Raw genomic sequence first — 21,426 nt, forward strand, 5'->3', positions numbered from 1 at the left:
GTACAAACTTTAGCCTAAACAAATCTAAGAAAGAAATCCAGTAGATTTCTCTCTTCAAGACTTTTGAGAAAGAAGCATCAATAGTATTTCCATGTTTTCAAATGTTCTGAAAGATCTTACACTAAGTGAACATCAGGCTCACTGCAACGTTGAGGCAGTGCTTCACACAATCCTTAATTTTAACTCTACTTCTTTTCAAATCTTATCCAGGCAACAGCTCCCTTTGTAAACTCAAAAAAAGGATTACTTGCCTACAAAATGGTTCAGTGAGGCTGCCAAGCCATCACTGCAGCCCAAGTCTTTTCTACCAATGTGTTTCCACTCTGCATCATTCTTGTTCTTTTGAAACCAAGAGGAAGCAGGGGAACAAAAACAATACTAGAATCAACTGAATTCCAAAGTATTTGGACCATAAGCACAAAAAGAAATCAAACCAGCCTAAGTAGTTCTAGTCAAATGTAGAAATAAGACTGATAAAAGAAAGTTAAGGGTATCTGATTGGGAAGCTGTATCTCTGATAAGGGGAGTAGCCACCATTCATGTGTTAAAATGCAACTGTTCTGTACAATAAATATCCTTACCAAAACAAATGACACGCAAAGGACTTTCATTCTTCTTCAACTCATCTCCTCTTGAGCAGATATGTTGTATTGTATCAAAGAGTAGGAATAATCCTGGAATGGCCAAGTCAATTTCCACAGGATTTTTTCAACTACATACTTGATTGCAAAAAAATCAAACTATTGCTTACCTGTTCACAAAATAACTTTATTTATTTTAATTTAAACAGGAAAAAAAAGTGGAACTTATCTCACAAGGAATAATGGTTTAGAGCTGGAACTCTTTTCAGTGTATTTTTCCTATGAGCTTAYTGTGTGGGCTCTGTTGTTTTTGTACTGTTTCCCAGCAACCTAGTCTGAAAAATTAGTATTTTAAAAATTTTGTATTCTTATTTTTCTTCTTCTATTAAGCCTATCCGATTTATATCTGTAGGTTCTATTATGAAGCTATCATAGTGTCTAAGAAACACTTTAAACCAAAAATCAGAACTCACAGGTGCAAATCTATTTTTAAAATTTATAGCTTAAAAATAAAATAAAATAACATAGGACCTACGATACAGTCTTAAGAATCCACAGCACTGAAGCATGTCTGCCCACATAGCCCATGAAAAAAAATGCTGTAAAATAATTGCTTCAAAGAGGCATTCTTCCAAACCTTACTTCACGTACAAAAACTCTGATTTTAAGCTTTTGTCTGATGACAAGCTGTCTCTTTCAATACTAAGTATCGCAATTTAAATGAGGTTAGTGGATTCAAATTTCTCTTTTAGGGTCTATATCAATAATGCTCATTCCATAGTTACTGCTATGTACTGAATTATCCTTAACTCACCACAGTACTGAGACAGTGCTTCACTTGTTCTCTAATTTATAGATCTGATCACTTCAAGTCTGCTTTCAGACCTCACCTAGATTCATGGGCTAAGTACTTTCCTCAGTACATCACTCCTGTTCTGTCAGTCATCGTGCTGGCTCCATRTTAAGAAACATATTGACTAGAGAATTGATCTTTTGACCTGTAACTCACTGAATGGCCTTACTCCCTTGTATTGAATAGATCTGCAGCAAGCTGCTCTTTGAGGTCAGTTGATTCTGATCTTCTAACCATTTCTAAACATCATTTGGAGGTCACGGTGACAGGACCTTTGCTTATTTGTTTCTCTGCCCTGCCACAGAAGGTAAGGGGTAGCAATACGGATTTCAAATGTTATTTCAAAAGGGGGACTATGGTATTTATTGGTTGTGGTGTAAGTTTGCTAGGTTAATTTACAGAAGAAACAGCATAAGAGCACAAAGCTTAGCACAGAAAAATGATCCATTCTTGAAACTGTAGGAAGTTAGCAGCAAATTTGTACATAAAATAATAGGATGCAAAATTAGCCACTAAACAGCAAGCACAAAATTGAATATAAATGTATATATTGTTTTTGAACACAGATTTCTGTCTCTGGAATATGGAAATAAATTACAGAATTTTGAATTTTTTAAAAGATTAAAGTTATGAGTCTTTTTAACTAACACTTCTTTAACCAATGTAAAATAAAGCACATTTCCAACTTATTTTCTTTTATGCATCTAAACCTTAAAGAGGAAGAACCCACTAGCACAAAAATTGTAACCAAAAAAAATCACCACAGAAATTGTTAGGTCACACAGTTTCTTTATGCTAACTTCCACTGGAATTAGAGGTCTGTCAGCCTCTGTTCCACCTCCAAGTTTTGAGTTTGCCATTGGCAGACATTCCCACTTATTATTTATGAAATTAGCTTAATCACCATTTTAAAAAACAAAGTTATATAGCTACCCTCCATTTTAACACAGAAAGCAAGACAAAACACTTCATAGGCATTTGGTAGCAACAAGAGAGTCTTGCAGGTTATACATTAATTATCTGAGCTTCATATAGATAGAATCAGTAAATTAAAATACAGCATCTCCAACAGCAGTAAAGAGAATACAGAGCAGAATATTCCCTATTGTTGTCATACTTAGTCAATGGTGATACAAATCTGGTCAGAGATGGTCAATGGCCATACAGAGCTTCCAAAAAATATTGTTTTGATAAATACATAATATATTCAACTTGTCAGCATGTTACCAAGACAGCTTCCTGATTTGCAGAAAAGGCATCGCAACACCATGAAACCTAGCATTGGCACAGGAAACACTCGGAGCAGAATTAAGCAACTTTCAAGTCAAAATTTACATACACATAAAAATGGCCAAGACAGGATAAATGCAACATCATGTGTCCAAAATACATGCTCAGTTCTGAACATTGGAAGTTTGTGTGAGGATATTGCCCAATACGGCCCTTAACTAAAAGTACAAAGGGCCCAGGTACAGAACAGTTATCAAAGCTATGGTGGCAGACAACATCCCACTGTCAACAATTCTAGGAGAAAACCTATTTAGTCATACAGCATATGCAGATCTGCTAATATAAAAGAATTCTGCAACTGTTGGCAAGATCTTATTATTCCCTCTTCTCACGCACCACTAGCCACAAAGCATACACGTTTTGAGGTGCAGTGCAAACAGTGCCTGGATAACTACTTTTTACCGGAAGGAGAGATGTTCTGTTAAAACATCTGCCTTCCTGTGTAAGCTGACTATAGTATATATTTCTTTAAAATACATTTACGAATAATCATGACATGCACACACACTTGGTATTTTTAGGCTCTGTCAGCACAGTATCACTACACAGCAGGTCTGTGGTCACTCGCACAGTTTCTGGGGCCTATGATTGGGAAATCTAACTCCCTTCACACTCACTTTATTATCAAAAACACCTAAACAGCTCTCTGTTTTCCTAGGTACACATAAACAAAAGTTTAATTCATATCTTGCCAGTGCAAACAGGTGCTAGAAATCCTTTCCTCCTAACTCTTCTAAATTAGAGTGGGCACTTTTTTTATAGAAGTATTTTAGTGGAAAAGAAGAATTCTACCAAGAAAAGAATTCTACACAGAACCTCTCAGCAATAACTCACGCTTGTACACTATTAGTTAGGATTTACTTAAAATCTATTGACGTTTTTAGTATTTAAGTTATACTGCTACTCAAAACATTGTCCAGTGACTCATGACTACCTTATTTTTGATCTGTCAATGAATTTAACACCCATAAAAAGAAACTACTAGTAGCACAATCTTCATCCAGTCACATGAGAAGTAAATTACAAAACCACCCCACAATCTAGCTAAGTCAAAAGCAACTGATCAAAGTCAGCTACATGTCTTAAAACTTTGTGATTACTGTAAACAGATACATCCAAAATGATTTCAACATGAACAGCAGCAGCATATCTTGCTGTCATAAAAATACACAAAATCCAACTCAAATTACTTGTTTTATCTTTATGTTAATGGGATTGGGTAGCACATTGTTTTGACTCTAAATAAATACTCATCAGATTCAGTAGGCTGGCAAACATCATGAAGTGAAATAATGTATTAATTGATACAAGTGTCTAAAAACATGGCTGTTCTAAACAGTCATGATAGTTTTTAATCTATGTGCTTTAGAAAGCTAAAAAGTTTAATCTGAATCGGTCATTTAAAGGGGAGGACTTCTGAAGCTTTGAAGAAATCAGATATAGTTCAGTGGTTTAACCTTCAACAGCATTGAGTTTCTTTACAATATCTATTTCTTCCCCACTGCTGTAGGAAAACAAAAATTGTAAGAAAAGTAGAAATATTGCTTATAGCTGATCATATTTAAGTGACATTAAAACGATGTCCCTTTTTTCCAAAATTAGATCATTTTTCATGAGAAAAACATATTCCAAAATTTTATTAACTAAACAACAACAATAAAAATATTGTAAGAGAATGTAAACATGTCAAGATCAAAAGGTTGTTTCAGAGCATTTCACAAAAAAACTTGCATTTCATGTCTAGTTTTTGGTTTTAGCGCAGTTAGACAGAGAGCAACAACCTTACTGATATTCACTTGCTAAATCCACTACAATGAACAAGACATGGGAGTCAGTATCATGGAACCACAACTCATAACAGCACTAGAAAGCTAGTTCTTCCCAAGAAAGTTAATGCAGTGAGCCAGATTCTTAAATCATACTTCCATAATTAAACTGGCATAATCTATCTCAGCTTTTAGGTCCTCTAACTTACCTGTGGGTTATTTTACCCTTCCTTCACTATCACCCCCATTAGGGGAGCAATAAAGGAACCAAGTAGGGTTTTGTGCAGCTTCTCTCTCCAGCCTTAAGCTCCACAAAGCCAGTATCAGATTTGTGAACAGAGGATGACAATGTTCATGCTGCAAGTTCTCTCTTCTTTTAATATATGAATTGTTAATGCAGAATATGCATAGCTAAGAACAGTTCTAAACACATTAGAGAGCAGCACAGATAAGTTTAAAAATACTTACCTCATGYGGGTTGGTATAGCCCAAAAGCAGATTTGCTGCTTTAATGTCACCGTGAACATACTCATTTTCATGTATATATTCCAAAGCATCCAACTAGGAAAGGATTTAGAACAAAAAGAAAAACATCACCATCATCACCACTCTCCTCTTTATCCTACCACCAAATATTTCTCACTCCTACAGCAAGCTCAGGGGCCGTGCAGGCTGTGAGATGAAAAATTCATATTGAAGTAGAGAACAAGTAGAAAGGCCTCCCTCTTAGTTTCCCTCTTGGAAGGTTCACTCTGTGCTGCATCTTTATTCATCATACCAGATAAAGCCAAGTGCCCAGTGGCAAAGTCTGCTCATTCCCCTCTCCGTTCTGTCCACATGCTCTGTTCCCACTAGGCACGCAGTTAATGGCTAATCATAAACAAGCCATACTTTGCATGAGTATCCTTATCTAAATACTTAGAATACCAGCTTCTAAGGTCATAAGAGTAAATCAAGCACTTTATAAACATTGGAGGAACTGTTGAGAACAGCAGACTCTTCAGAGGAAGAGCATACACAATCAGCCCTAAAAGTTTATAACATATTTGATCCTGCCAATTATTGCAGGCCTGCACCTCAGTTCCCCATTTCCTCTCATCCTTCTTCAGCTCCTCACTGAGCGATGACTGCTCTGTAATTGTTATGAAAACACATGCTCATACTTGGCAATTTGAACAAAGGACAGTCTAATCTTGGCTGTTGAAGAGTTCAAATGAAGACGGCCAAGAAGCGTTRCAGATTTGCTTAATTACATAGCTACAAAAGCTCTTAACAGTTTTATTTTTTACTGAGGTTGGAATGGATCTCTGGAAGTCTCCTGTTGAACTGTGCTTGATGCAGGGCTAACTTCAAAATTAGATCAGGTTGCACATGATACGAAACAATTAAGTTTTTAAAAAGCCTCTGAAGTTAGCATTCCACACCATCTCTGGGCAACCTGTTCCAGTATTAAACTATTCTTTCTTTGAAAACYTTTTTTCATTACACTCAATTCAAACTCCTCTTCTTACAGCTTGCAGCCATTGCCTCTACTCCATTTGCTGTGCATTTCTATACAGTAACAGCAACAGCAGTCTTTCACAACACAAATGAGATTACAAAGGAAAGTGTATATGATTGTCCATTAGCATCTGCTAAATACATTTAAAAATAAAACTGACAGTTGCAAATAGCCTAATCCTGGCCTGTACAAGACTGTTTAGCAAAYAGTCTAACTTCACAGTTGCACAGCTGATAGCACTGTGATCAAAATTCTCAAGTAAGTATCTTATATAATACCCTTCAGACACTGAAAAAGAAAAGGAAAAAAAATCAATTAATGTTAAAGCATATGAGAATGGTTTACACATCTCAGTCTAGACATACATTTAAAAATGTTTGGTCTATGCTTCAATTTATTAGAAAGTAGTCTGTTTTGAGCCCACCACATTCCAGTCTGCAAGGCATCTTGATTTTACACTTAATGCTCCTTCTACTTTAAAAAGTATAGTATGTAAATTTTATTTACATTTAATTTTAAACTCAAAAACTACCTAAAAGGACTTTTTCATTTCAGAAAGAGGATTTCCTTAGTTGAATTCAACAAGTCAAAAGCATAGCAATTTCCTCTCTCTTTCTCTCTCCGTACGTACCATTCGTGCCCCAAGTTGCAGAACAGTCTCCTTCTTAAACCTACTCCCAGAATYTTCAAAGATGCTTTGAAGGTCTTCCCCCAGTCTCTCCATAACCATGAATCTATAGCTGTCAGGGAATACACAGAAGGGAGAAATCCTTTAAGATGGGAACGTAGGTTTGCGTCAGATTGAAAAGACATATCTTTCTTTTTGTGGAAAATGGCTCTTCCATCAATTTCATGCTTCATTACAATTCCTCTTATTATTACCTTTTCCCTTTGTGTTCAGCCAAGCCTGATCCCCAAAACACCGGAATTCCTAAACATTTTATTTTTTTGAGATTCATCCATTTTCTTACTGTAATAATAATAAAAAGACAACATTGTGTTAAGGGTAACTAGACTTTTTTTTAGTATTTTATTACCTTTTTTAGTGATCAAGCCAAGACTTCACTACAATGAAACAAACATGATTTGACAGACTACTTTAGCAAACAATTCAGATGATAACTTCACTCTTTTTAAGTCCTCTATATTCTCTAAAACAAGAAGTTTTCTGTTTCAGCAATGTGATACTTTGTATCCTTAGAAGGCAACAGATACAGTTAGCAACAGCTGAGAAAGCAATTGATTTTAAAAGCCTTACATTATTCAAGATGGTAAATTTAAACACAGTACATCAATATAGCATGCTTCAAACCATCAAAGGTTCTTATGTCTACCAGCAATCTAAGTCATCTATAGTCTCTATAGTCTTTAGGACAGTTCCTACGAATAAATCACATCCATGCTTATTTGAGTGTCTGCAGAATCAACTACCTCAGGTACTACAAAATTCTCTGATGATTAAAAGCATTCTTAACTTTGTTTACGGGAACAGTTATTACAGCAGAAGTACCCTCTGTTGTAAGACTGGCCTCACTCAGGAGTCCATATATTGTTCTGGACCCTGGTGTGGGTATCAGCAGAAATCAYTTGGCACATTCTGTTCTCACTTCTGATCAGAAAGAACAAGGGCTACATCCAAGTAGAGAAACCTAAAGCAACCTAAAATTTTATAGCACCAACTAGAATCAGTTCAGCATGTATGAAATGAGATGACTATAAAGCACTAAAGTATCAGACCTCATGGGGGGGGGGTGAGGGGGGACCAAACAAAACCAATCAAACTTGGCTTTAAAACTAACTGAATTAGAATTCAAGGTTTTATTTTCTTATACATTACTTACTATGCTCTTGTTTTGCAGCCCTCTGGTAAAATTTCAGTTCAGAAAACAAGGGGCCATTTTCAAGGTACTCCTATTGAGAAATAAGTAAACTTCATATCAAAAAATACATTAGAAAGAAAACAATTCCTAAAAAAAAAAAGCATGTGAAATTCAGAGGATTAAAATCTATTTTCCCCTTTCCCCATATATTTTTTTACATTTTTTTTTGCCATCTGATTTGCCGTTTTTGTAAGTAGTAAGAAGAAAAATCTGTTGGCAACATGTTCTTATAAACAACACTGATTCTTTGGGGAATTATTTAGGAAACTATTTTCAGAAATACTGTAAATCAGGCATAGTTTTAAATTCACAGTCTCATTTTCCTTACTAAACTGTTCAGAGCACTAATGAAGTCAAGGAAACACAGAGCATGAAAAAAAAAGAGACTGAAAAAAAGGCACAAGCATTCAGTACAAACTCAATGCTTAAAATAAGAATAGATAATTAAGGGAAAGCACTGCATATAAGTTAACAATTTAGAAATGAGATCTACACATTACCACTTTAATTACATGCACAGCATCATCTTCTACAGGAACATGAGTTTGAGGGGAAGCTGCAAAATGAGAAAGAGATGGGAATGAAGCTGTATACCACAAAACATAATTGCAAATAAAGAGCAAGCTAATGTTGCATAAGGCAATCAAAAAATGTGGGACAAAGATTTCCAATTCCTAACATGTAGTATTAATTCCTGTTTTTAAAGATCAAAATTTTGTCAAATGAAAAAAAACTCAAAAATTTTATCAGAAAGTATAAAAGCAATTTTAATCCACATTTGCAGAACTCTCTCCCTCAATGTTGATCAGGGAGTAAGCAGGATGTCTCCATCACTTTTGCACCACAATGAGGTATCACATTACAAGTGATGTTTTAGTCATTCAAGTCAATTGGATAACCTCTTTATTTGGCTCCCGTCAATCCACTATCGTGACAAAGACACCACTTAAAAGTTATGACCTACATTATGCCTGTAGACAGGACTGTCTGCTTTCCACTATTACAAATTAATTTGGCCCCAGAACCTCACTTTCTATTTTGACATTATTTAGACATTGGCCTATGTTAGGAATAGCATAGCCATCGCTTACCTAAAAGAGAGATGAAGGATTACGCCTCTTAGAGCAAGTAGAAATTTCAAAACAATAATTGACCACATGTGCCAATTACAGCCCAGGAGACAGAACCTCTCCRCACAGACAATGTGATTCTATTTTCTTCTGACCCTGAGAGAACTATCAGTTTTCCCTGATACTGCTGAACCACAGAGCTACACTGGGATTAAAATTTAATGAGACTAAATCATCTTTTAGAATGATCACTGAAAAAAAAATCTAAAAAGAATACAGTTCCTAGGAAATAAGTCTCCCTTTCAAACTTCTTACAATGATCAAATACCAACAACAGTCCAGGTGTGAAACACTTCAGTTAGTGGCACACACAAAAATAGACCTCTTTTATCCGCATAATAAAAATCAAATAAACTTGGATCTAATCAAACTATCCAAGCTTACATTTTTGATGGTCTGAGCATAAAAATATTTTTACAATGAACAGACTCCTTCAGCTGCCATCTTCCCTTAAGGTCTGCTTAAATCATCTGGGTTGAATCTGGCAGTATGCACACCCCACAGACAAAGACCCCAAGCCTTCTGCTTGACACCTCTTGATTAAAATGTTATCAGCACAGAAAYATTTGTGAGATAATATGGTCATACCCTAAAACAGCAGCTTTGGAAGGTGTGAACTACCTATAAATTCAGGAAAGTAACAGTCATATTCAGAACACAATTTAAAACTATTCTTATGACCAGAAAGGAAAGTCAAAATGGATTTTGTTCTTATCATATTCTTCTACTGGACTAAGGAGTAAGGCACAGGTACTCAGGTCTTCATCTAGTTTGGTCACATGTAGACTGTGTCTTAATAGCAAAAAACATTACACTTCAGAGGGACATATCCCACGTGTTTTCATTGTATTCAATGTCATCACATCACCAGAACAGCATAAGATGTGCTCCCTGACACAGATCAGAAAGGAACCTGTTCTCAAGAAAATAGATTTTAATATCAAATTACTTAGCAATTAATGGGAGGTAGCCCAGCAAAGGGGCCTAGCTCCCACGACTCTTACACAATGCCACCATAGAAGCTTTTTGGAGTCATACTGAAAGAATATGCTCAAGAAAAAAAATGAGAACAAAACTCACTGCAAATGGTTACAAGGTGAAAAGGGAAAAAAGTCAAACAAAACCCAATAAGAGACAGGAACAGATGCTCCAGTAAATAAGTAACATGACATTCAAAAATACAAGAGGAGAAAAAGTATCACCATTTTTACTGCATATACATGAAACAAAGCTCAACACACACAGTGGATAACACARCTCTAACCTTCTTATGCAGGGAACGCTCAGACAATTAATCGCCTACATATAGATAAGCAGAAGTTGCATATATACACTTTTGTTACATTGTTTTAATTTACCATTCCTATATCAGGCAGCAGTACTTTAACTACATTTAACATATAAGACAGACTACCTTTTTGTCTATAAATATACATAACTTTTTTTAAAAAAATGTCTAATTACTATGTATAGTTACTTAACAGACTGGAAAGGTTCCTAAGGTTTAACAAACAGTCTGATTACATACCTCATAGACCACCACCACATACTCTCCTGCGAGTTTAGCTCATAGTTAATTACTGTATACTTGTAATTAGCCATGTGCTAGCCTCGTTCTGTGTGGTAGCACATGGCTATTCATAATATTACAATCAGTTAAATGCTAGACTGCAGGACAGTAAGCAGAGACCCTGCAGGAGAGCAACGCTGACATGCAGTAGGTCTCTGATGGCATTTAAGTAGGTACATAGAGTACCAGGAGTGCTATATGGCAAGATTATGTTTGCAAAGGGTACCTTAAAATAGCATAACAAATATGAGAGTTCCCAGTTTACAGCTTGTATGTTGCTTTTCATTCACTATAGAGATGTATGATCTCCTTAGATGGGGGGAGGGGTGTTGATGTATGCATACAATCAAAACCACTGTCTGCATAATTGTTAACTGGGAACACTGGCACAAGATGAATCTGTGTAGGGGGCTATAGCTGCTTCTATCTCATGCCAAGAAGAGTCTCTCAAACATTTACAAAGCACAAAGGCTACAGCTCTATTTTCTCTTGCCTTCCTCCATCCCACAATCAGAGCCACCACCAAAGAAAAGTATATGAAGAATTTAAAATACACTCTGAGATAAAGCAGTGCAGTAGGATTCACATTCTTTGCCATAATTCTCTACTGTTCTGCCTAGACAACACAGCAAATAACTTACCTCAAATTAACCCCTATCCAGAATTCCCTAGTTTCATACAGGCACAGCAGTTATGGTCTTAACATCCGCTTTAACCATGAATTTCAATGGTTTTGTTACTGAGTGCCACAATCTTAATTAATGTAGCCTTCTAAATGCTAATATGACATAGTAACAAAAGAGTTTTTCTGGATGAACTGCAATTTCCTACAACCACAGAGCACAATTGCATACAGCCTGACAAAGAAACGTGCCAATTCTGCTTGCCAGTTCAAACGTGCTTGTTGTAGTTTTAGCAGTTAATTTGTGGTACTCACATTTGGAATATGGTGAAATATTTTCAATGGCTCTCACAGAACCTGTTTTGTTGACAAAGTTTACACAGCGGAAAAGTAAACAGCACTGATTTGGCAGTTCRAAAAAACATCCCCACTCCTGCCCACAGCTGGTGTCTTTGCCACTGTTGGATATTCTGAGAATATATTCGTTTTGGAAACACGAAGAGAACTACTTTCAAAAGTTCTTGAGTCACTACATTTTATTTTTCCTTTGTTTCACTGGATAGCTGATCCTGGAGAGTGATATTGTCAGCTTAGTTTTTGCAGAAATAAAACCTAACTTAAGAAGTTAATACTATGCTCCAGAGTTACAGGCTGCCTGCAAAAAAGCTGGAAAAATTCCGACCCTATTTAAATAAAGCCAAGAGCTGTTACATTTGATGGCTAACAAAAGGAAGGAAAATGTCACTCAGAGCATCTAACAATAAAAAACAACCTAAGTTGCAGGAATGTTGTTATTAAAAACCAAATGTACATAAATGAAAAAGAAGTAGCATCTGCTATCTAACACATTTAATTTTAAATACATCAAAAACGGAGGATACCAAGGCAAATATTTAAAGGTAAATGCAGCACATAGTTTCAATTTTCAGAAAATATTGGAGATGGAGGGCGGAAGGATAAAAACATTCAGTGCTTGAAGTGTGTTTATAGCTCATTTTTAATATAGCCTAAGGAAGACCTGCCTCTCTGTTTGTATCTTTACTTTACTCTAACAATAAATAATCATTTCCTGGACAGATCCTTTTCTAATCAGCATATTTGAATAGTTTTTTTCTAGATTATGCTTTCAGGTATCTTTATGAATTTTAGTTTTATTATACAAATTACATATACATGGATCTGTATTGTGCTTGTGAATCCATCTTCTACAGGACCTAACTAAACTGTTTTCAAAAGAAAATTGTGCTCTATTGCTAAACTGTTTCGCAGGTAACTGCAAATGCCTCTAAGTAAGGAACATTTGGTTCTGCTGGGAAATTTCATTTTATTTCCTATTCAACTCTCTATGAAACCCTAATTTTGATTTACTAAAGCCAAAGTTTCTCATTCCACAGCAATGGAAGCCATTGTTTGACTTTCAGAGTTAATTAACTCTGAGCTGGAATAGGTATGACACATCCTTTAACCCCAGGCAGAAAAGCTATGCATGGTCTGCTTACAGTACTCTTAGATGAGAGCCTAGGCCTCTAATATTTAAGACTTCATGCACAAACTGTTTTCTGGCAAGATTCTGCTCTAGCCAATCTGCTGGCCTGACACAGTGCCCACTTAGAAGATGCTATGCCAGTTTCAACTGGGTATAGGTGCCAAAGGTGGCTGAAGAGAGCACTCTCCATAAGGCAACAGGTGCTATATATTTCATCTGAAGCTCTTCCCGTCATCATATTAGAAAAGCGCCCTCACTGAAAAAGAAAAAAAAAAAAAAAAAAATCAAACTTGCTCCCTTTACTTCCTAGTTTTACCCAGCACGCTATCATCTCAAACCCTGACCAGAACTTCTATGAGGTGGATAAATGCAGAGCAAGACAACGGCTCCTAACCAAATCACAAGTGTTTTAAACAAAACAACACAAAACGGCCATATTAAGCGTTAGCACTCTAACATRTAATAGTAATGATCCTTGAAGACTTTCCAACACACTTTGTAATACTGTGTAAAAATAACTTACACTTTGAAAGTTAAGATTTCTAGGCTAAATAGTATGGAAAACCTGAGAGAGATGAGGGAGAGAAGACTCAAGAAGAAGAAGGCACCAGCAAGAAGCTGTACAGGCAGGGAAGACTTTCCCTTTAGCAGTTACAGTTGACTAGATGGTATAGGATGAGACTGCTTCCAGTAACTACTGAGCAGCAAGATCAGGCAGAACTTACGATTTAGTTTGCCTAGAGACAGGGTGAAAGATTAGGTAATCTACTTACTATATCTGTATTTATGCAGTTTAATATTAGCAACTAGATGAAAAGACTCTTTCCTCATGTGGTGGTTGTCTAGCATTGAATTCATTTTCCCTCTAAAGTTCATAGCAGGATGTACAATGAGACCTTCGCTAAACTACAGCTTAACATCCGAAGGTTCAGAAAGATCCATACCTAAGCAGACACCTGTTAGTGCCTGTAATTACAGCTCTTCACTATTAATGTTCTTCTTTCTGTTGAGTTTATAAAAGTGATGCTGAACACGTATCTGTAGATATCATTTTTACTGCATTTTTAAAATTAATTTTCTGCATAACACAGTAAATATTTTAGTAAAGTTAAACTACTGTTGAAGTATTTCATTTCTCTAGAACCAGYTATTAAAATTTGCTTTCTAACTCAAATCAATGAAAGAACACTATGATAATGACAGAATGTGCTTCCATCAAAGCTTCTGCTCACTGACACAGGTACACCTTTCATCACAGCTATACAAATTACCCCTGGAAATTACTCTTTCTGAAACAGTTTCTTCACACACATCAGCCTGATTCCCAGAACATCAGGCCTCAGAATACCAGTGACAGAGCACAGTGTGGTCCAAGCTTAAAATCAGAAGGGGCACCTCCTCTCTACCTCTACCAGCAGCCTAGCTCCCTGGGCTGCTCATATTAAGAGTATTCACCCATTTGGTCAATACTTACTGCTCAAGCAGATACTCTTTGCCTTCTCTAGGAAAAAAATGGTTAATGCGCTGGCTATATTCTGTCACAGACCTCCAAAGAGACTGAGGTATCACTGTTACCACTCTAGCAATAGTAGTTTCCTGAGTTTCCCGTATCACATCAAAACTCATGCAAAAATAGCAGTCAAATAAAAACCAAATAAAAACACCTTCTGCAAAGCCACCTATGAGAAATGGTTTCAAAACTCTTARCTTTCACCTACCACTTACTAAGTTCCATTGCATTGTAAGATACAATTACAATACAATTAAAATACTTACGATATCGTAACTATTACTATAAAAGATATCTATAACAATATTTGGCAGAACCATCAGTTTCAAAAGAGGGAAGCTTAAATGCAGATAGTGCTATGCAAGGTAGATTTCACTGTGGCAGTGAAATCGTAACAAAACATTATATGACCTTTCYGTATTTAAATTTTCAGTCTAAATTGTACATTAATAGAGTCCTTGCAGTAGGACTAGAGAATGATTTATATAAAACCTAGTGTTAATTACTGACTGTGATCAGGAAGATAAATGAGAGAATGTAAGGCTCTCAGTGGCACCTTCCTCAAGTCTTGTTTAATTTTCTTATGTACTACCACTGTTCTCCACAGGGCTATAAACTAGTCATGAGATCACCCTTATGTCACATTCTTCCTTAGTTGCTCTCCATCCCTCCTTCTTATCAATGGGATAATACAGTTCTGTCGGMGGTAGCTGAGAGCAAATCAGCACCACTACCAAAAGGAAAAATCTCTTCTAACATTTAACACCGTAGATGGTACTAGCTTATGATCTGTACTGCTTTCCCTACGACAAAAGCAACATTTGAACAAACAATTTTAGATGGCTCATATTGCTTCTGGCAGCAGCAGCAGCTCTACTCTTCAGGAGCATTGCGAAGAATCAGTATTTGCATCAGCCTTCTGCTGTTGGATTTGCTCTGGTTGAGATAAATACACAAATGGAATCTAAGGGAAGGGACAAGTCAACAAAGAAGCAGATAAGATGGTATATAGGAGAAAAAAAATCAGGAAGCCAGGAAAAATGCTTGAGAGGATAAAAGCTGTAGATCCTGGTGAATTCCACATATATAATCARAAATTTAGAAGCCCCACACCTGAAAAGACCATTTGCATCCTAAGGCTCAGGGTCAGTAAATAGCTTTCAGTAATTTTGATTTAGTTAACAGAACCTTCCAAGGAATGCAACCATAGTAAATATATTTTGCAGAGGTAGTTCAAAATTTCTCAAGTACATACATTGTTACAGATTAATAGAGTATGGAGTACTCTTAATGGGAAATTAAGCTGTAACAATGCACATCAAAATCTTCACACCTCTGCTGTAAAAATACTTACTAAAAGATACAGTGAAAGTTAACCTTTACTTTTGTAAGAGGGGTTTGCCATTCATATCTGCAGACAGTCAAATTTGTCTCCACTCCCCTGTCTTGCTCAGCCCTCTACAGTTCTTTTTGGGTTAGCTTCTCTGAAAGTTTAGTGGTCACTGACACATCTAGCTACATACATATTACACACTATCTCAAAGTGGGTGAACAACACATAGCAAGAAGGCACCTCTCAGCACCAAGCATCTGTGTCTAATACTCAAAGGTTCATCAAGGACCTGGGAGTGCTGGTGGATGACAAGTTGACCATGAGCCAGCAATGTGCCCTTGTGGCCAAGAAAGTGAATGGTCTCCTGGGGTGCATTRGGAAGAGTGTTGCCAGCAGGTGGAGGGAGGTGATCCTGCCCCTCTACTCAGCCCTGGGGAGGCCTCCTCTCGAGCACTGTGTCCAGTTCTGGGCTCCCCAGGACAAGAGAGACATGGAGCTACTGCAGAGAGTCCAGCACAGGGCTATGAGGATGATCAGAGGGCTGGAGCACCTGCGCTATGAGGAACGGCTGCGAGAGCTGGGCCTCTTCAGCCTGGGGAAGAGAAGACGGAGGGGGGATCTKATCAATGTGTACAAGTACCTGAAGGGAGGGTGTCAGGGGAACAGGGACAAACTCTTTTCAGTTGTCCCATGTGACAGGACAAGAGGCAWTGGGCAGAAATTGAACCACAGGAAGTTCCACCTGAATGTGAGGKGGAATTTCTTCCCTGTGAGAGTGATGGAGCACTGGGACCAGGTTGCCCAGAGAGTTTGTGGAGTCTCCTTCTCTGGAGATCTTCAAGGCCTGCCTGGATGCAACCCTGTCTAACATGCTCTGGGTGACCCTGCCGAGCAGGGAGGTTGGACTAGATGATCTCCAACCTTACTGATTCCATGATCTACTTTGTTATCTTGACTTTCAAAGACAAAGTCTTCAAAGTCTTCTGCAGAATCAAGCCCCAGATAAGCTGCTGAATGATAAATTTTACATAATACAAACACACGTAAGAGAGAGAGCTGGACAAAACAGGAAGGCTTCTGTCAGGGCCAATACTTGAGAATAAGTCTTGTCCATTTCCTATTTTAATTGTACGATGAGCTCCAAGGGGGACTAAGCCTTTAGTTCAGTGCTATGTAATGTAAATATCCCTTCTGAAAGAGGGGATAAAATTAATACAAATGCCATTATAAAGATGGTAGCTGCCATTCTTCAGCTATACTGTCACTTACAGAAAAAGCAAAATAGTGATAACAATGGTCCCAGACAGTATTCCCTTTCTCAGCTAATCCACCAACAGCTTTCTGCCTCAGCTCAGTAGGAGACAAACTGCAACAAATACCACAGTGCATGTGGTCCTTGTGATTAGTCAGAAAATTAATCAAATCTGCATGAAACACTCATTGAATTCCATGTCCTGTACCATCTACAAGGTCTGGTGTGATTTGACTGTAACAGAAAATATGACAGAACTATATATTGAGTGATTTAGGAACACAGCGCTTGTCTTATATCTTCTCAATTCACTTTATCTTATGCATTGAGACTTACACCCACTACAACCTTGCTTTCTGCACTGCACCTGCAGTTCCTTTAGTCCCTCCTGTCTGTGGGAGCTTTCTGCAAGTCTGTATGTCTCCTTTTCCTTTACATCCTGATCCTGTATTCTACATCCTCACACTCTCTCACAATTTATTCTTGAATGGCAATATTGAGACACACCTTACATTCATTTCTTAGCTCATGCTAAGGTCTATTTTCTTATGGTAACACTTGCCATATATGCTCTAGGCAGAGTAGCTCTCAAAGACAACCAATTGATGTTTCAGAGGTCATAAAAAGCTACCACATACATCAAAAGAAAAAACGCAAATATCAAAAGTGTGTTACCCTTTGGCTCCTCTATAACTGCTCATTTCTGAGGAACTATGGCTACTGATCTGACTCGAAAAAAGGAGTAAATAGAACACTCTGCAATATAGGGAAAAAAGCAAAAGATATGGCAGCTAGGCTTGTTTTTGTGACAAAGCTCAGGACCTCCACAAAGTATATAAAATAGATTAACATCAGAAGAGAACATTATCGTACACTGGAGAATTTAATTAATGGAAGAAGCAGACAAATTATTCTTTTCTTATCAGGAAACAAAGAACTACCAAGACAGGATAAAAAGTTTGGAAGTAAAACAGTTTCTTAACGTAGTTTAAAGCTAAGTAACTTTTGAACTGCTGTCAAGAACATCTTAGGCTATGTCTACACTAGCATTCTGATTAGGAGCAGTAGTTGAAACTCCAGACATCCCCATTTACCACCCACTCGTTCAGTCTGCAGAGCAGTTAAGTGTGTGTGAACTATAAATTTCAGAGGAAACTAGAACAGAAACTCCACTGTAGGAGCCTACAGGATGCACTGCAACTCCTGTGGGTGACACAAGGATTCAAAGCAGTTCTTTCAGACAGCCTCAAACCACCAAACCACACACTTAGTGAGAAAATTTTGTGCAGCAGACCAGACCAGATCAGATCTAGTTCAAAATAAAACAAACTCTCAACTTAAATATAAGATAGATGTAGGTACCTAATCATCAACTGTTCTCATTTCCTTATCCATTCTACTACACCAAACTACCTGCAAACATATACACAGCCATAGTTTTCTCTAAATTTTTTTACTGACTGTACTTATTTTGCCTACAGAGCAGCAGGAACAATTTAGGTTCCTACTGAAGACTTTTCACTTGGTGGACACGGGCATTCAGTGTAACAAAATACAATTTAGTCTTCCTTTTAAAAGGCAGAATATTAGATACTGCCTTGTGTACAATTTTTTTTCAGAACACTTCTCCACTCAAACTTGAAGTTAAGATGTAACTTAAGTCCAGATAGAACACAAGAAAGATTGCTCACCCTCCTGTAGAGAACAGATATATATCACTAACTAACAGAATAGTATATCTGGGCAACCACTTCAGAGAACTAACATCAGATCCCACATGGGACCATCACGTCATGAAATAAAATACAGGTCTTCAGTTGCCATTCAGTTCTTTGTGAATTACCATAATAGGTCAGAGGAGAATAAAGGAGGGAGGAGAATAACAGTTCAGCGCTGTTACAAGTTCCTGAACAGCTGAAAGCAGACAAGCACAATGACATATCCAGATAGACATAACAAAGATCATACTAGATTGTCATAAAGAAARCAGTGGCACGTGAGTGCTACATTTATGACTGCAAATACAAAAGACAAAACACACTAACCCCTACACAGAAAATGCAAAACTTTTCTCTCAACACTAGGAGCCTAATGGCACAGTTTGATACCGACGGGCAACCCCTTCACCTGCAACCATACCGAATCCACTGAATCAAGCATGGCTCTGCATGTTTGAAAGGAGTCCCTGCACACTGAACAGCTCGCAGTTACTAAAGGCAAAAGAAGTGAAATGATGTGTGACATATGATGCCTGTTTTAATGAGAAACTGTCTTCTTATAAAACTCTGGAAAACACACTACATGGAAAGCTCATGCTGTATCTCAGTGAATTATCAGAGTACTGAAAAAGTACTCAATATGAAATACACATTTTTAAGAGATCAAAAAAAAGCAGAAAACAACAATACCAGAAGTAAAGGTATTTTTAAAATACTATTTTTTTAAATGTGAAAGTCAATTTATGTACAGTAGTGGTTTGATTATCAAGTTTTGAGCATTATTACTCCAAATGCAGAGTTAATATATCACTAACTTTTTAAAAAAATAAAAATAAAAAATGCTTGCCTCCAGGGGTGATGGACTAAACTATGCTTCTAAATATTTTTTTTTTACTGCTATCTTAATACCAGCTCAGCAGCTCAGTTCAGTCCCTGATAGATCACTGTGGACAAGTTTGCTTCAATATGCTGTACACATTCTGTGAAAAAAAAAAAAAAAAAAAAAAAAGCTCATGCCACTCTCTTGAAAACTGTATTTGCTCTTTTATAGAGACCAGCAACAGCAACATACATTATACCCTCTCCAGTGACCCAGAGTGCTTTACAAACTGCCTTTTAAAACCATTCTTTCCTTACAAAACACTGACAGAGTGAAATGTAGCAGCTTCTTCTGAAGAAAATGAAGAAACATGCGCATTTCCACCTCTGGTGAAAAACAAAATTTTAATTCAGAGGCAACACCCAGCTAACTACTGCTGTCGTTACGTTTCTTTGACAAGCTCYGATTTTACATCTTATCCAGATGATGACATTTCTGATAACCAGAAACCCAAGGAGCATTCCGGAGCATCAGACTGATGGTAACCCAAAAGAGGCCGCTTAATTCTTTGGTAGTCTTTRACAGCAACAGCACCCTGTCTACCCYACGCAAGCCCCACAGCAAAAAGCATCTGAGGCTGGCAGAATGGGCTGGACAACCCAGGGAGAGGCATGCTGCTCCATCAGCAAAACTTCGAACAACAAGGACACCTGACAGGGTGCTGTTAAAGGCCGAGAGTCACACTYCAGCACAGGTGAGCACTGGCACATCCGTAACAATAAATTTTGGCACTGCGCTCTTTTTAATGCARCAAGATTATGAGCACACGTTCACCAAACACCCTTGTAATTACCATCGGTATTATTACCTAAATAGATTAAGCCAAATCCTCCCTGGCCGATCTGACTGCCCAACCTCCAAGATTTTCCTTCCGTGTCTTTCAGGATCATGCCTTCTGGCAGAGGAGTGGGTAGTTTGCTTCTTCCGCACCTCTTCGGGGGCATGGCGCCTTAAGGAAAAGACAAGGCTGACCTTTGCCAGAGATCACTCGACACCCTCTTCCCAGAAGGCGGTACACGCTGTAAGCGCCGGGCCTTGCCTTCCCGCCGCCTCCCCACGCACGCAATGCCCTCTCCCCGACCGCAGCTCCCGCCGCCGCCGCCGCCCTGCTCCCTCGCAGCAACACCCCCCTTCTCCCCCAGCAGGCCCGCGCGGCCGCCAACGGCCGCCAACGGCCCAGCACGCCCGCGCGGCCGCCAACGGCCCAACGGCCCAACGGCCCAACGGCCCAAGGGCCGCGGGGGGGGGGGGGGGGAGCGGCGCGCGCCCGGCCCCGCCGCCCGCTAAGGGCCCAACGGCCACGCACCTCCGCGGGCCCCCGGCGGCCTCTCCTCGGCCACAAACTTCCCGGCGGGGAACTTCCCGCCCGCGGCGCCGAGGCGGCGTGCGGCAGCCCGCAGCACGGACCGGCCCGCCGTGCCTGGCCTCCGCGGGAAATCCCGGGGCGGGGACGGCGGAGGCGGCCGAGGGCGGTGTCGCGGCTCTGCCCTCCCTCCGCGCCGGCGGGTTCCCCCTCAGCGACGCGAGCGGCGGCGGATGCCGGCGTGGCGAAGAGCCGCCTCCCGCCTCCCCTCGGGCCGGGGCCCAGGAATCGCCATTCTGCCGCTGGTGATGCGTCGACTCAGTCCCATGCAGAAGCGCCGGTTAAAGACAACAGGCTGGAAGTCAAGAAACCAGAAGGTGCATCTGCCCCTGCTAGAGCTTACGCAAGTCACTTCAGCCCTCCATCCCTTTAGCTGTACAAGTGAGAAAACATTTTTTTTCCCCTTGAAGTGCTTTGATATCTATAGAAGTAGTTAGCCAGACTCGCCATTCCCTGCCTGGAGAGAGGAAAAAAAAAAAAGAAAAAAAAAGAAAAGTCTTAGTTCACAGAAGTCGTGTGAGAGCAGCAAGTGCTTTAACTTTTAAAGTGAACTAACAGAGCTATCATGCTGCCAGCCCCTCAGAAAAGCAGTTTCAGGATTTTTCCAGCATAGATCTGCTGCTGCACCCAGCTCACATCCCAGGAGCATGTCTGTACAGAGAGACATTGATACCTACCTAGAAGAGCAAGC

The 21,426-nt window shown here is 38.8% G+C and overlaps 1 protein-coding gene across 6 annotated transcripts in view; it reads right to left on the minus strand.

Moving 5' to 3' along the window:
- VRK2 (VRK serine/threonine kinase 2) overlaps positions 1-20,826 on the minus strand; it is a 51,375-nt gene extending 30,549 nt beyond the window's left edge. For all 6 annotated transcript variants that reach the window (XR_014895837.1, XM_085304901.1, XM_085304899.1 and 3 more), the window contains exons 1-7: positions 20,679-20,826; positions 20,181-20,321; positions 8,372-8,427; positions 7,833-7,902; positions 6,874-6,961; positions 6,623-6,731; positions 4,959-5,051 (exon numbers count right to left, since the gene is read on the minus strand). Coding sequence is in view for 5 of the 6 variants with exons in the window: in XM_085304901.1 (XP_085161027.1) it covers positions 4,959-5,051; positions 6,623-6,731; positions 6,874-6,961; positions 7,833-7,902; positions 8,372-8,427; positions 20,181-20,316 (552 nt within the window). In the remaining variant the exon portion in view is untranslated. The remainder of the gene's footprint in view (positions 1-4,958; positions 5,052-6,622; positions 6,732-6,873; positions 6,962-7,832; positions 7,903-8,371; positions 8,428-20,180; positions 20,322-20,678) is intronic.
- Positions 20,827-21,426: the final 600 nt, after the last annotated feature.

The sequence above is a fragment of the Rhea americana genome, unplaced genomic scaffold (assembly GCF_003343005.1).
Source record: "Rhea americana isolate MKP2758 unplaced genomic scaffold, rheAme1 scaffold_212, whole genome shotgun sequence".
NCBI lineage: Eukaryota > Metazoa > Chordata > Aves > Rheiformes > Rheidae > Rhea > Rhea americana.